Here is a 16,286-nt window from a genome sequence, read left to right on the forward strand (position 1 = left end):
AGTTTCGGGGCTGCATACGTCTTGCTAACAGTGATGGCTAGATAAGAAGTGGACAAGAAAATACCTCCAGTCAGCCATACACCTTCCCTCATCTGAAAACAAGATTGCCAGCTGATAATTAGAGAGAAAAGTTAAATAGCTATTGTGAATGTTTATTTTGGTAACTTTATAAAAACATATGAACAATCTGATTTATGAATAGGAAAATGGTATTTAATTCTCTGTAGAATAATAGCTAAAGTTGCCAGGATATGACCCATGGCCCATCCACCGACTGCTTGTGTGCCCTCAGTGGACCCTACTGCAGGTTCTGGAGAAAGGGCAGGAAGCTCTATATGAGACAATTAAGTACAAACGAGCTCATAAAGGAAGTTTTTCCCCCATAATCCTTTCAGTAAGCACATGGCTTTTGCTTTGGCAGTCCCAAGTTATTGTTCTTTTTTGTTCCTTGTTTACGTTGATGATAATGTAAACACGAATGCCAGATTTGAACTTTCTGCCTTTTTTAATAACTTATTATACACAAGAGAGATTATTCAACTGCTTTTATTTTCCTCTTAATGTTTCTGTGCATATGTTTCCAGCTTGCTGCTCTTCAGTTTCATTAACTAAGGAAATGCCACACTGGAAAAACAAAACAGAGCAAAACAAGTAGTTATCCTAAACAGTTTATGCAATAAAATTGCAATCTCTGCTTGTTTAGGGTGTTGAAGATACTCACCTTCAGGAAGTCTAAAATCAGAATATTTTTTAGAGTAGAACAAATGGGACAGTTAAAAAAGTTTAAAACTTTTTAAAAGCACCCGATATAAAAAACCTTTTCCTTTTGTTCAGATGTGATGTTGATTCATTAAGAATAAATAAATAAGGCAAGTGGAGGCCCGGTTGCTCTGGAAGCTGTCCTTGCTGTTGGTTTTGTGACACCTCGAGCTACAGGAGGGATGGAACAGGCAAGGAAATGCCAAGCCTCCTTTCAGCAAGCCTCTGCAGCCTGATCAGCCTGAGTAAAGCGACAAACAGAGACGAGGGGGCGGCAGGAAGGCCAGCGAAGTGCTTCTGGTGTTTCAGAAAATGGGAGCTTCTTTCTCAGTATGAACGTGAGAAGGTACTTGCGCCTTGCAGATGTCCTGGCACAAGAGGGTTTCCACAGTAAGTAAGATGATAATGGTGCCTTAGCAAAGAAGGGTTGAAATGGTATTTCCTGAACAGGACGGCATGAGAGGAGCACAGAGAATGTGAGATGAGGGAGGATGAAGGGATGTGAACAGCAGTTTGTTTTACAAAGGCCTTGCATCCCCTCAGGTTTGTGGGCACTCAGCTGGAGCTCGCTTCTTTCCTAAGCAGCTTCCTCAAGACAACCACCTTAACCTGCCTTTATCCCACCAGGGCATCAGGAGGTCAACACCCCCAACACAACTGTAAGGAAATGCACATTTAGGATTTCCCCTGAGATTGCAGTGAAGTGCTCATGGACCTGCATCCTTCTTGAACTGGTGTGCTAGTGGCTATTTTTGCCTTCTCTAAGGAAAATGACATCTTTTAAAAGTGCCATGTCTGATAAACTCCAATATTTGGAGCCCTCCAAGCTATGTGAATTTCCAAGGTAAGCCGAAACTAATACTAAGTCAAGGTGTGTCCGCTTCTCTGCCAGAGTTTACACTGAATCCCTGGGAGGATTAAAAAGTGGGTGTAAAAGATGAGAAGACAGAACTTCAGGCACATAAATGCCAGCCTCTGCTTTGATACCGTGTATTGCAGCAAGAGACTTCTGTAAGAATGGAATTGTATTATATATAATTTACTAGCCTGCATTAGTACAGCTAAGTATATCATAAGAAAAAAGCAGCTAGCTTCCACTGCTACCTGGAAGTACTGTGGATTGTATTTTTGACCCAGCAAGGGATGACAAACCACCCCCCAGCCATTCTTAAGGTCTGGTCATTCAACAGTTTATCTTTTTTTTTTTAACTTTTTATTACAACTGTAGATAGTCCTAGCACCCCAAACATGGCTGAGGACACAAATAATCCTTCACAGCAGAAATATCGCTCGCTGATAAAAGGTGGTGTGCAATAGGTGGATGGAACCAGTGCAAATCAACATTAACCTGCAAACATCAGTAAGAAAAAATATGTTGTGCATCTTTTAGGTGGCCAAGGTTAAAACCTGCTTCTAGAACTTGTTTCTTCCACAGTGAGTAAAAAGTTTGATAGAAATATTTTATGATTGTGTGGTTTGCCTGTGTCCTGGTTGTTCTTCAGTTGCTTCCATTTCTCATCTAAGTGTGCTCAGGTAGAAACAGAAACAATGCCACTGCCTTTAGTGGGGTTGAGCTTAGTTATAGTAGCAGTAAATTTTTCCATATGATAGAAAAAAGGCTCTTTCAAAGGCTACACAGTTTATGAATCATGAAGAATTATTTCAACATAATGCACTGGATGAGGATGATAGCGTGGTATGCAGTGCCACTAATCACTGTGGACACCTGTAATTGCTAGCTGCCAGTGCCAGAATTTAGGAATAAGGGAATTTGAACTGAAAAGAGCAGAAGCTGTTACAATAATTGAAGAAATCATTCCTTTCACGGCTTTTGTTGGAATAGCAATGATTAGTCTTCTCATAGCTTCCCGGTTTCACAGGGTAACTGCTGTCATAACATTTAGAGAAGGTTTGAGATAAACACTGAAAATAAAATGATAAATGGGCTGGGACAAGAAGAACAGCGAGTACAAAGTGACAGCTGTGAATAGCAGCGTGCCATCCAACCACACACCCGCTGCTGCAAAACAGGCATTTGTAACTTGGTGTCTGAGCACCCAGATGTCTCAGTCATGTCTTCTGCAAAGGCCATATCCACTACCAGGAATGCCTTGTGAGCTTGTTTATTGGGTGAGCAGTCGGAAGATGGTTTGAACACCAGCACTCCCTTATCCCAAATCTTTTTTTTTTTTTTTTTTTCAGCTGGTTGCCATTATCCAGCTGCCTTGTTCAGCCTGTTGTTATTGTCTTGCTCAGTTCGTTGTTACTTGACACAAATTTCTACTGACTGCATTTGCTTCTGCTGGAAGTTCTTTAAGATTAGTTATGATGACAAAATACTTTTTTGTGTGTTAAAGTCTGACTATCAGACAATAGGGAGTTAATCTCCTCTGAACAGGATGGTGTAGCTCCCATTCGCAGCAACACATACCTTATCTGTGCAGGAAAAAAAAAAGGCAAACCCCCAAACCATCCAAATTAGTTGAATGTGCATGAGTAAAATAACAGAACAGAAGTTCTGCAGCCCACTCCATTAGACTTGGGTTGAAATTGGCCCATAAATTCACAAGTCTTTGGGAGGGAAGGGACTGACAGATGGAGGAATGGACAAGCAAACAAAGTGATTGCATAGGCCTCCTTTCATTTGTAAACCAGGCTCAAGATAAATTATCTTCGCACTTCCCACTTGCAAGGTTGCAAAACCGTTCTGCAATAGCATCTTTGCATCTTTACAAGTGATGCAAAGCTCAGTGTGGAGGTACAGAACAGTGTCCTGGCATTGCTAACTCTGCAGGTCAGTTCACTACAGCAAGGCTCCTCCTGAAGTGCAATATAAAATCTAGCTGATGAACGAGGTAATTGGATTTCATACCTTAGTCAGCTAATCTGATATTGCAATGGTTCATCATCTTGTTTTGTTTTGTTTTGTTTTTATCTTCAGCATTTTTTCAGTTCTTTGAAAAGAAATTGCATGCATTTATCTACCTACTTTGTTGCACACAGAAGACACTTGAAAATTCTTAAGCCCTTTCTGGCTTACATGCAGCATTACATACTTTCTGTTTTACATGCGGAATGCAGGGCTCTGAGGACATCGAGCAACACTGTCCTATTTTAAATTGTGCAGTGAGTGTAGAGATAGACTTTGCTTCCTCTAAGCAACTGAAGCTGAGGTTTTGATGCATTTATCTTATGACCTTGTTCCAATGTGTTAAATATCTGTGTTCTTTGAATGGTGATTTAATTTGTACCTGACCTAGGTAGATCACTTGAAAAATTGCTAACACAGATGGACAACTGACCTCTGCATTTAAAGATGTGTGAATTTAGTTGCACTTTCACTTTTTATTTTAGACACTTGTAGCTTTTCAAATCTGTAAAGTTTCAGACCTGACTCCTCTTCTGATCATCCTGAAAAATCATACAGAAATTAGTTGTGCAGTTGGCCTGGAAAGTGACAATGTTGTGTGTATGGGTGGGTTTATTCATTGCTACTGAATTTTGTTTGAGGAGGTGCCCCTGAACTAATTAGTTGGAAAAATCAGTAATGTCTTAATTGTCACCTGTCTCTGAGTTGCTAATGGACACCTCTGAATTCCTTAATTCACTCATGTTTAAGCACCCAGGGGACATTTCAGTTCAAACAGAAACACCATTGGATCTTAGGCATCCTTACGTTTAAGAAACATAGGACAGAAAGCAGTTTGAAGTTGCTTTCGCAAGCCCAGACACCTGTATTTTTCAAAAAACTGACTTTGCACTCTGTGGGTGTTCTGAATATGGTCACTTCGTTCTCATTTTTGCTGTAAATAAGGATACGATCTCACGATCAGTATACCCTCGAGCACTTTTCCTAGGAAGGCCGAGAGGTGTGCAGGGAGACCACTGGCATCACATGCTGTGGTACGTGTTTTCACTGGGGGGGTAGAAATGCCACGTCCCATCACTGTAACAGCTGTGGATGCGTGCACGTTCTTCCATACTGATGGCATGTTTTGGAGCTACTACCCCTGCAGCATGCAGGTTTGAAGCTGCAAAGTTGGCTGGCCTGCTTCAAACACAGGTCGTACCCTGGGTTCTGCAAGCCCATCGGTGCAAGCTGCTGTACCCGGAGTGTGATAAATTACCCTGTAAAAAGACATCATCTAGTAATTATTTGCACTCTGCACACTGAGGGACTGCAGGGGCTTTCTGTCTCTTTCATCTCTATCGTTTCTAAGCAGCCTGTTTTTCCACATGGAAGTTACTCGTTTTGTTTCATACGCTGCTGAGGGCTTTAAATGGGGGAAATGAGAATACTAGATCAGCCATGCTGACAAGCACGATGCCTGCCTCTCCTCAATAAAGCATTCTGCTCTCTCGACCGGAACGTACTATTTTTTTCCTATGTGTTCTCATGCATCGAGAGAGTGTGGGAGGACCAAATGTCACCACTTTGTCTTATTTTGCCAGTGACCTTTTCATCACCCTACACACACACTTGACTAGATGTAGTGTGGCTTCTTCTAATCTCAAGACGCATGTGGGAAGTTGAGGGGAGAAAAGGAAGGAAGAGAAATAAAGAGAAGAGGGAAAGCAGTATCAATAAAATCTATTAAATCAGTTTCTGCTTTTTGTGTAAATAAACATGAAGACACCCATATATGAGGGGTTCAGTGCTGGACAGGATCCCAAGACTGATGCATTGTTTTTGAACTGCAGAGCATGAAAGGGCCAACACAGCAGCCCAGGACAGAGCAACATCTAAAAGGAGAGGTCTTTAAGACAAAACATTCCTGTGTTTGCACAGACTCCCAGTCGTTTCTCCCTCCTCCCTACCTCTTGTTTCTCAGATAAAATACTCATGCACTCGAGGGGCAGGGAGGAGTATGTCTTAAGGCAACCAGCATGAAGCTATTTCATTCCTGTGCGAGCCACAGGACGGTCTGGTCCATCTGTATGTCACCTGTCAGATATGCAACTGGGAATGAGCTTAGATGAGCACAGGACAGTGCAAGAGACCTACTTGGGTTGCTCGGGGAGATCTTCCCTCCCTCGCCCCTGTTCCCCACTGGCTCTTGCCACCTTCCTCCAGTCCCTGCATCTGCCCCACTTGTACATTTTGTCTCTGTCTGTGCAAAATCTACCTCCCAGGATACATCAGTCAAATGTTCTAGTGTTGGGCACCAGCACTTGTCCTTCAGTGACATGGTGCAGTTGGGGAGTGGAGCTTCGCTGTGTTTTGTTAGGGATGAATTGGCCGCACAGAGTCAGAGGCCTGTTTCTAGATGTTAATCAGCAACATGGGGAATTTTATGATCGGAACTGACAGTCAGAAATGACTACTTAGGAAATGTTGAAAAACGGCCTTGTGAAGGAAAGGAAGATTCAGAACTGGAGATATACAGGAAGTTGAAGCTGTGGCAGGAGTCCAGCCTGGCCAAATCGGAAACTCCTAACTGAGCTTAAATCTTGGAAGAAAGTGTGTAGAGGGTGGATGGACTGTCTGTGAGGAATGTAAAATAATTAACTGCCCAGGCTGTTAGGTTATGTGATAAGGCTCATCTGCACACCCATTGTCTCTTGTCAGAGAGACAATGGTGGGAGGGGAAGCCCAAATAATTCCCTACCCAGCTCCTCCCAAGCCTATCAGCTGATGAAAGGCCCACCTGCACAAGCCTGGAGGAGTACGGGGACACAAAGGCAGGCAGGAACACAAAGCAAGGACTCCTGAGGATCAACTCCCTTGTCTGGGCTCCTCCCAGGGCTGTCCCAGCAAAGCCATCAGCCCCGATGTGGAGGTGTGATACCCATCGTAGGCCTGCAGCCCTGGGGACTCCTATGTCCAGGTGCCAGCAACTGGGGAGACTGGGATCCAAGGGCCAGCTCCTGGTTAGACTTCTGAGGCTGCTGTTGAAGGAATCCATGTTGTACATATGTACATGTACACATATTCTCACTAGCAGGCCTGCATCCTGCATATGCAGACATGGAGTGGTTGCAGCCTCGCCTCTTTGGGGCTGACATGGACATGCAGGGAAGGTATTAAGAGAGCCAAACCTGAACTGAAGTTAAAACTATGTGCAAGGGCGATGCAAGAAGGGCTTCCACGGGCACACCCACAGTGGGAGGAACACCAAGGAAAATAAGACCTGCTGCTCAGTGGGGCAGGGGACCTAGCCTCACAGTAAGGGCAAGCTGGCTATGTCACCACAAAGCTGCTATTGCCTTTGAGAGGTCCCATACAAACAGTATGATTCTCTGATTTTGTGATAATACTTGCAGAATACAGCCAGATCTTCTTGCTTTCTAATGAATATGTAAAGAAAACAAAGAACTTTATCAGATAGGTTTCCAAAGATACCAGGATTTAGGGAACAAGACAGATGGAAATCTAGCTAATCTTTCCTTGAAGACAATACCTGAAATCAGTTATGTATAAAGGCAGATCTTCAGGTAGCTTAAGGTTGACTGTGAATGCAACATGTTGTGGAATATTATTTGTGCTGCTTAAATTAGAATTTGAAATGTCCTTGATAAACATGTTAGCTGTTAGGTTTTGAAATGAACACACCCAGTATGATTGATTGCTAAAAATCTATGGACAGCTAAATATGTTATAAAAATAAAGCTGTCTTACCAGTTAGGCATTTGTATTATGAAAACAAAAAGGGGATAGTACCATGTATGACAGGCCTTTCCAGAAAGAAAATATCCAGTAATTGCCGTTTTTGGAAAACTCACAGCATCATTGCACAATGTGGGTTGGAAGGGACTTCTGCAGGTCAGCCGGTCCCACCATTTGCTCAACTCACGTGCAACTTCAAGCTTGTATTAGGTTGCTCAGGGCATTTTCTAGTGGAGCTTTGAAAGCCTCCAGAGATAGAGAATCCAGAACCTCTCTCGGCAAGCTGCTCCACCACCTCCATGGTGATTTTTTTGATGTTTGAACAGAATTTTACTTGTTGTGCATTTTAACAATCATCCCTAGTTTTTTCATTGTGCATTCCTGAAAAAGAGTTTTGCTTTGTCTTCTCTAAAATGCCCCTTTACATAGTTGAAAAAAAGCTATCCTTTCTGAATAGTTTCATGAATCTTCTTTTAGAAGATTTGTTGCTCTGGCATACAGAAGTGTCTCACGGACAGTCATGACATTCAGGCTTCTACAGTAAAGTTTCTGACACTCATCCATCAGTCATTTCAAAAATACTTTATGAAATGTGTCCTCTTAGATAACTATTTTTGGAAGAAATAGGATGAGATTAAACAGCTACAGCATGGCTGTGACAGGATCAATTCCTATTTTCTTTTTTCAACTGATTTCCATTCAAACTGATTTATTAAAGCAGGAATGGTTGCGGGCTCTTCAGTTCCCTTTGAGTCTGAGGATACAATCTCTGTCTCACCCTATTCCATCCTTCCAAATGTCCTTACTCTCAGATGGGATGTAACAGAGAAATAAAGGAAGCCAAGTGTCTTTTCCCCTCATCAAGCATCATGTATTAGTGTGGAAGATAAAACTTTTATCAGTAAGTGATACATTTTCCTTATTAGCAAATAAGTTTTCCAACCCTTTCTGATTGCCCACATAGGTAAGGTTTGTTTGTCTCTGTATGGGAAATTATTGTTGTTTGTTTTCCTGTGAAGTTCTTCTGCAGTCCAAAGTAATAATTCAGGGATGTTTTGAAAGGCTCTTCTAGTTGTGGATATGTTAATTTTTCTAAAAACCTTTCTGATAAGGAAACTCCTACTAAGCACTGCATGGAAAACTAGCTCTGATCTTTTCATGTTATTGTCTCAAAGGAGACTACAGAGACAGCATAAGGGATGAGTGATTTTCAGGCCTCATAACAGAGCTTAAGATCCTAAAATTAGTGGCCTGCTTTTTCCCTTGGTGTTGTACTCTACCAAAATGGCACTGGAACTACTCAGTTTTAAGCTGCTTCTTCCTAGGACGTGATTTATGGACACTCAGATTTATTCAGTAGCATCAAATATCCAGTGAGATAGACTGACAAGAATGTAGATGTACTCCAACCTTTCTCAGAAGTCACAGCATCTGTTCTGCATTCCATCTTTCAAACCTTGCTACAGTTTTGACTGCCTTACAAATTAACATCGTTACGATGGGAAGTGCATTTAAAGCTGACATTCTGGGGAAGAATGTTTGGGAATAGCTATCCCTTAATAACTCGACATACTCTATTTCCTTTCCCAGTGTGTGATTAGCACTCGTTTCTTTACTTGTTGCTGCGTGAGTTCGCTTGTAGCCAGTTGGAGTCACGACAGCTGGGGCTGTATGTTCAGGGTGAGGCACGGTAACGGACACTAATGACCAACATTTTTCTTTGTCTATTGCAATCAAAGATTTCAAAGGGTCTAAAAAGTTTTCCCCCTTTAGACCAAGCTTCTTCCTTCCATTTCTGTGCTGGTTTCCTTTGCCAGCTCTCCTGAGTGTCAGGCCATCTGCTCCTTCCCCTTGACATTGAAAGCTTGGCACTTTTACAGGTGCTTCCTAAGCTTTTCTGCTGCCTGAAGAATTTCCTGCTGTCACCAGTGCTGCTTTTTGCATTTTTCAGCTTACAATTTCTTTTGCAGCCAAAATGGCAGCTTTGTAACAAAACAAATTCATAGCTAGGGCTTGTGCAATGCACGAAGAAATCCCCTGCATACATACACGTTGCTGCTGGAGTGGACACACAAGCCGCGGAGTAGCTCCCAAACAGCACGAGGAAACAAGTCACTTCATTCTTCTGCATCATCTTCACCTTTTTTGATACAGCTTTCTACTTATCCATGTCAGAAAATAATGGCCTAGATCAATTTTTAAAAAACACATTCAAGAATATAGTGTTTAAAGCACTGATCTGCAGAGTGGGAGACGCAAGTTTAATGAATCATGCATTCAGCATGAATCAAGCTATGGAGAAAATATTTTTTGCTCAAGCAATGTTCAATTTATACAAAATGGAACAGCTGCAATAGAAGGGATTGCAAGAAAGTGAGAGCTATACCAAAGCTATCATCTAGGAGTTAGGGATCTTCTGATTGTGTGAGCAGGCAGCTAGCTTGGGGCTACTTAACAGTCTGATGAGCTTGCTCTACTTTTTTTCTGCTTTTACTTTTCAAAGTTTAGGTTAGTGCAGAGTGAAGACAAATGGAGTAATCTCACCAACTTTCAAGTGCTTGTTTTCTGGCCATTACTAATTATTATGCTGCTCACACGTTCTGGCACAAAGTACCCAGCTGGCCACCATCCCACTGAGGCGGCCAACAAAACAAAGTTGGCATAAAGGTATGTTAGGCAGGCACAGGATTGTATAAATTGCAGAATTCTCCTGAAAGAACTATAGGGAGTAGGTCTGCCACTTGGCAGGGATCCATGTGAAAGAAAAACATGAAACCTGAAAAACAAGATCTTTACTGGTTGCCAGCTATTTTGTAAAATATGCTTTTGTATATATGTGTTTAAATATTTGTCCAGGATTTGATGCTGTGCCTTCCATGTTTATTGGTTATTCTTACTGTGTCTTACTGTAGATTCTTTTTGTATGATACATGCCATATACTTTGCTTTTATAATCACTCTTTCCTTCTTTTATTTAACCCCATGCTTATGGGCAGTGGTGACAAAAAGTTCAAGGTGACAGTCAAGTGACTTTATTCTTCTTCAAGGAAATACCAGCTCCAGATTTTCTTGCATCTTTCATTAAACTAGAGGGAAAAGTAAGAATGAAGCACGACATACATAGTCCAGCATGTCTTACAGTTGTGATTTGAGACTGCAAGACTAAAATTTGGAAGGAATAGCTACTTCTGCTCAAAACAGCAGAGTGTGACCTAAGGAGCTTTTCTTCATCATTACCCTAACTTAGTTAAGAATATGCAACACCTGCCATTTTCTTAGCACAGCTCTCTTGACTACCTGTTGCAAATGGGAAAAAAGTCTTCCTACAGTTTAGTGGTCCAGTGTTTGCTAAATTCTTGACTTATCATCCTGGTTTACACCTGCAATACCTGACATTCCTTGTTAATTATTAATTGAAGCACTTGTTAGTATCTGATAGAAGACCATATCATGTATATCCACTAACAGATGCCCAGGCAAACAGAATTACTTTGTTAGTTATTGTAACTGATGCTATAACTCAAGTTACTCCAGACACATGGTTCTGGAGGATCCCTTCTGTCTGCACTTTGGGAGCTCACCAAAGCATAGTGTGGAGGTATTCCTAGTCAAACAGTCACGAGTAAAGGACTAATTATGTTACTTTAGTAGCTATTACCTAAAGGAAATGCATATTATTAAATATAATTTCCTGCTTCTTTTTCCTTTTATAAAATGTCCATTGTCATGCTTTTTCACTCATATTCTGCTAAAATTACGAAATAACTCATCTGAACTGAGACCAGATTCACCTTTGCTGCAGATGGCAGGAAAGAGAGCAGAAGGCAGGTGACGAGGGCGCTGCCTGGACAAGGTGGATGCTCTGGCACAGTGTGAGGGCAGGGTCTGTGCTGTGCTCCCAGGCCCCAGTTTCCTCAGCCCCTCTGCTTGCCAGCCTGCACTTGAGCTGCACTTGAGCTGTAGTGGGGTGACAGAGTCTCTTGTGAGCTTGCCTTTGTGATTCACAGGGAACTACAGGAACTCAGCTACCTGCAAAAATTAGCAAATTATATTCTTCATCTCTTAAATACAATGACAAGTACATATAGACAGGGCAGAAGCTGGAATTAGGAAAAACCTGAAACTCAGAAAAAATACTGTAAGCTGCTTGAACCACCCTAGCGTTTGCCTAAATTAAGATGCCGTGCCTCCCTATACTGAGCTATTTTAAACCAAATTTCTTGCCTCTGTTAAAAGCACCCTTCTTCCAACTTACACTCTATTGTTGAAGCAGAATACACCAGAATTATTTCTAGCAGATCTAGTTTTAAAGAAAACTATCATAGAAGTTCCCTTCCTTTGAACAGCTGAGTGCTATGCAACTTCTTGAGGTTTCAGTGGAAGTTTCACTACATTTGAGATTGCTGATTGGAAACACAGATGTGTCAGCTGAATATCTCGTCAGGCCAATACGACAAAAATAAATACCAGCAGTATTAAAAGGGCAGAGAGGTGAACAAGTTGTCCTTGCTTTATTCTCATTAACACTTACTCCAAAGCACTCAAGAGTTTGCATTTAAAAGTAGTCAGAGCGGGCATGAGCAGATGTATACGTGTGCATGCACAGACATGCTGAAAAAATAAGTTATTCTGAATTAGAGTTCTGCTTTTGTCAGATACAGTGACACGAACACATGCAGCAGAAACAAAAATAGGGTAGCGGAAGGGAGGTTATATTTACTTGCACATAGGAATGAAGAGCGTGACATAACTGAGTTTTTGTGGTCCACAAAATGGGTGAAGATACGAAATACTAACTTAGTATCAGTAGCTTCCACAGGTCTGTCTGTGTAAATGCAAAGCACCCCGTAATGCTATGGTGCATGAGGCTTTCGTTTGCCAGGAGTAGTTGGGTATTGACAGATCTATACAGAATTGTGGTATCAAACTGGATTCAAAATGAAGTGATACAAACAATGTTTTCATACGAAACATTTCCCCCCTTGAAACGTTTTCCCCCTTGAAGCATTTTCCCCCTTGAAATTCAGTTCCAGACCTGAATTCATGTCTGCAGACAGCTGTATCTGCAGTACTGCTAGTACAAATACGAATGATCAAAACATTTTGAATCCGTTTTTGAACCACCCTGTTGAGCCTTAGCAAGCATTTAGACTTGATTCCTCCAAATGTGCCACAGCTTTTACAGGAGACATTGCTAATCACAGCATTTACCAGGTGTTAAGGCAAAGCACAGACAGGGCTCATTCTCACCACATACATGTAAAATGTATGTGTAAATAGCCCTGTTTGCATGCTGTGTAGCTGTAGAAACAGAAGAAGAGAGAGAAGGGATTCTCTTGCTCACTTTTTGTTAGGAAATGACCTTACTGTTTCTCACTTTGCTTTTTGCCCTGCTAGATGCTAGATGCACTGTTCTTTCACACTAATTAAAAAAAATAAGTTAAACTCAGAACTGATCCATACTCAGCATCTGTTGCCTTTAAGATCTGAAGAAGACTATGTATCTAAAATTTTGCCTTCTTTTGTCAGCTATATTAGTTGGTTAGCTAAAAAACTTTACAGATCTTCCCAAGCTTTTCCTGCAAGTTTGAAGCACTTTATTGAAAAGATATTGGGAAAAATAAAATGCTGGTTTTGCTGCTGAGTCGATGTAATGGGAAAGGAGGCAAGAATATTAGAAATAAGAAAACACTGCAAGAGGTTTCTGGGTATGTTGGTCTCGATATAAGGTCAAACAGTAAATAACCTCAAGTCATTTGCATTGAATCTATCCTGCTGTGCATCCTGCAAGTTTTAAAACAGAATTATTTATCACTTCCTGCAGTGTGTTTGGTACCATGCATAACTGCCAGTCATGATTGCACTGCTGAAATTGATAGCATCCAGAGGCTGAAAAGCTCACATGGGCCAGAAAGCAAAAGCTGGCCAGTGGGGACGCTTGGCTTGTGGGTGGCAGTTGCCTGAGAGGCATATGCCTTGCTGATGATATTTAGTTACCCTCTGAATCCCCCCACCCACACCGTAGTACAGTGGGCAGGACAACACTAGACCAAAAGGTGGCTTGGACACCTCTCTGTGAGCCTGACGTCAGTCATTTTGCAAGTTTCTGAAACACACAAGAATCCTTTGAGCTTGAGCCCTAATCTAACTCTGACACAGGCAAATGCAACTCTGTATGTTGTGCAAATGGATTTGCACAGGAACCAATTTAAAGATTATTATGGGAATGGAAACCAGGCAAATAAGCAACAGCAACATATTTCAGATACTATCTTTCAAACATTTAACCTGATATAGTTGTACCAGGGACCGAAAGGATGCACATCTACTGCAAAGTCCTAAATCAGAAACACTGCGATAACAGGAACATTCTATCCCAATTACTTAGCAATCAGCTAATACAAACACAAATAAATAACGCAGAAGCTAACAGAGAACGTGCAACAAAATTCTAATTATTTTCTAAAACAACAACTATTTTTTTCCAAAGATTTATGTGTCATCTTAGTAGCTGGATGTCCTGGTAGTTTAGATGAACATCCATCTGGGACATAGATAACTTACAGAAGTAACTCAAGAGACCTTCAAGATGGCAGCTGCTTTCTTCTCAATATATTCTCAAACACACCGAGTCCACTGAAAGCAGACAAATATCTGACCTGGAAGGTTCTTGTCTGAATTCAATATGCTAAACACATTGTGCTAGAAGACCTGTGGAGCCTTCTAGACCCGGTACTACTGACCGTATTACCCGTTATCCAGTGGCAGGGAGATAGCCAGCTGAGGAACAGCTGTGGGGATGATGAAGCAATTGACAGCACATGGTAAACTTGGTAAACAGAATATGCGTGGCTTGCATATTCTGTAACTATCGTGTGTATAACTGTTTCAGTTACGTTTGGCTCAAATACTAGACTATGAAAATGAGTTTAATTTTTCCGCTGTCTCGCTTATTATATTTTGTACCAAGTGAGCATCTGAACTCATACTTCCTGCTCCCACTTCCCCTTCTCAAAGCATAGTTTTCAAGGCCAAAATAGTAGGATTTAGTTGTTTGGGAGATGTATGGTGGACATTGTTTAGGTTTTCTTTGTGAACTCTATGAACAGACAGAAAGTATTATTCTCAGTTTCATTCTGGAGGATTGGGATAAGATGAAACAGCAATGGATGTCTTCTATTCAAGAAAAGGAAATGAAGGGTGAGGCTTTCTAGCAGCAGATTTTTTTTTTATGCTATTAGTAGTTGATATCTAGATAGAATTATGCAGGGTTTTAATATGCAAGTTTGCCAGTCACAGAAGTAGGGTGAAATTGCAGTTAGAAATGAATTAAAGCCAAATTTATAGCCAGCTAAGACAATAGAGAATATGGATTCAGTTGATTATCTCAGTACTCTGAAGCAGATCTGAATAAAAAGCCTACAAGAGAAACAAACATGAGCTTGTTCCAGCTGCCTCCTCTGTCTGAAGATATAGGTCTTCTTTGTGCTGGTGGTGCAGATCTGAAGAAAAGAAAACAAACAGGATGTTCACAGCACAAGGCTGAGTTAGGATTCTTTTAAATACCAGAGGTTTGTTGCCAAAGTTGAAGTTTGCAGTCCAAGTGCTAAGCTAGAAGTTTCTTTATAAGCGCTTGCCACCAGATTCCCTTTAGCTGTCATGACTTTATAAATAGGGTATCTGTGTGCAGAACCCTGGGAAACTTCTCTCTACGTTGTTTGTCCGTGCTACCTGAGCCTCCTTATTGCTCCATGTCCATGCACCATCTCTGGCTTATACCTGAGAAATGTATAGAGCTCTTCTAGAGAGCAGCAGTCCTAGAAGTCTATATTTTTAGAGTGCTTGATACAACAGTATCTGGATCCATTTCTAAGACTCCCTGACATTGCAAAAATGCAAGTAATAAATACCACTACTAATAGGTTGCATTAGGCTTCCTTTCTGCTTATGTTTGTAAACCATCTCTGCCATCTAGTGGGCGTCTTTTTACTTGCATGTTTTCTTCAAACGGGTGTCAAAGTCAAAAAAGTCTGAATTTTGGCTCTTCAGGAATACAGTTCAAACCTGGAGAGGAGTTAAGGGGCACTATCACTACCCAAGAAGCTCCAAGCAAACCGCAGCACCTTCTGGGCCATCCCTCTGCCACAGCCCTCTCCTTTGGAACGCCGATGTAACAGGAGCTGTGGTGACAAAAAGTCTCTTGTACAACTGATGTTTCTGAGCTCGGGACATTAAGCTCTAGAGGATGAGAAGCAAGCTAGCAGTATTGTAACAAACAGCCATAGTGAAAGGGGATGCAATGCAGCCTGCATGCCTACTGTCAGTATTTATCACTGAAGTATGAAAATGTATGTGTAGACACAATGCAAAGGAAGCCTTTTCTTAACAGGTATCATAAAGCCAGAGGATGATAGAGTGACTTGGGTTGGAAGGGACCTTAAAGATAATCCAGTTACAACCCCCTGCCACGGGCAGGGACACCTCCCACCAGACCAGGTTGCCCAAAGACCCATCCAGCCTGGCCTTGAGCACCTCCAGGGATGGGGCAGCCACAGCTTCTCTGGGCAACCTGTTCCAGGACCTCACTGCCCTCATAGTGAAGAATTTCTTCCTAATACCTTATCTAAACCTACCCCCTTTTAGTTTAAAGCCATTACCCCTTGTCCTATCACTCCACTCCCTGACAAAGAGTCCCTCCCCAGCTTTCCTGTAGGCCCCTCTAGGTACTGGAAGGCTGCTCCAAGGTCTCCCCAGAGCCTTCTCCTCTCCAGGCTGAACAACCCCAACTCCCTCAGCCTGTCTTCACAGGAGAGGTGCTCCAGCCCCTTGATCATCCTTGTGGCCCTCCTCTGGACTCATTCTCATATGTCCACATCCTTCTTGTGCTGGGGGCCCCAGAGCTGAATGCAGGGCTCCAGGT

At 41.8% G+C, this 16,286-nt stretch overlaps 1 protein-coding gene across 3 annotated transcripts in view; it reads right to left on the reverse strand.

The window, feature by feature from the left end:
• Window positions 1-532: 532 nt before the first annotated feature.
• LOC121070271 (ADP-ribosyl cyclase/cyclic ADP-ribose hydrolase 2-like) overlaps window positions 533-16,286 on the reverse strand; it is a 30,111-nt gene continuing 14,357 nt past the window's right edge. The window contains exon 9 of one of the 3 annotated variants that reach the window (XM_040557215.1): window positions 533-624. In XM_040557215.1, the coding sequence (XP_040413149.1) occupies window positions 609-624 (16 nt within the window). In that variant the 3' untranslated portion in view covers window positions 533-608. Of the gene's footprint in view, window positions 625-669; window positions 11,396-11,862; window positions 14,869-16,286 lie in introns of those variants that run through there. The other 2 variants (XM_040557216.1, XM_040557214.1) reach the window with 2 other exon arrangements.

The sequence above is a fragment of the Cygnus olor genome, chromosome 4, assembly GCF_009769625.2.
Source record: "Cygnus olor isolate bCygOlo1 chromosome 4, bCygOlo1.pri.v2, whole genome shotgun sequence".
Taxonomy (NCBI): Eukaryota; Metazoa; Chordata; class Aves; order Anseriformes; family Anatidae; genus Cygnus; species Cygnus olor.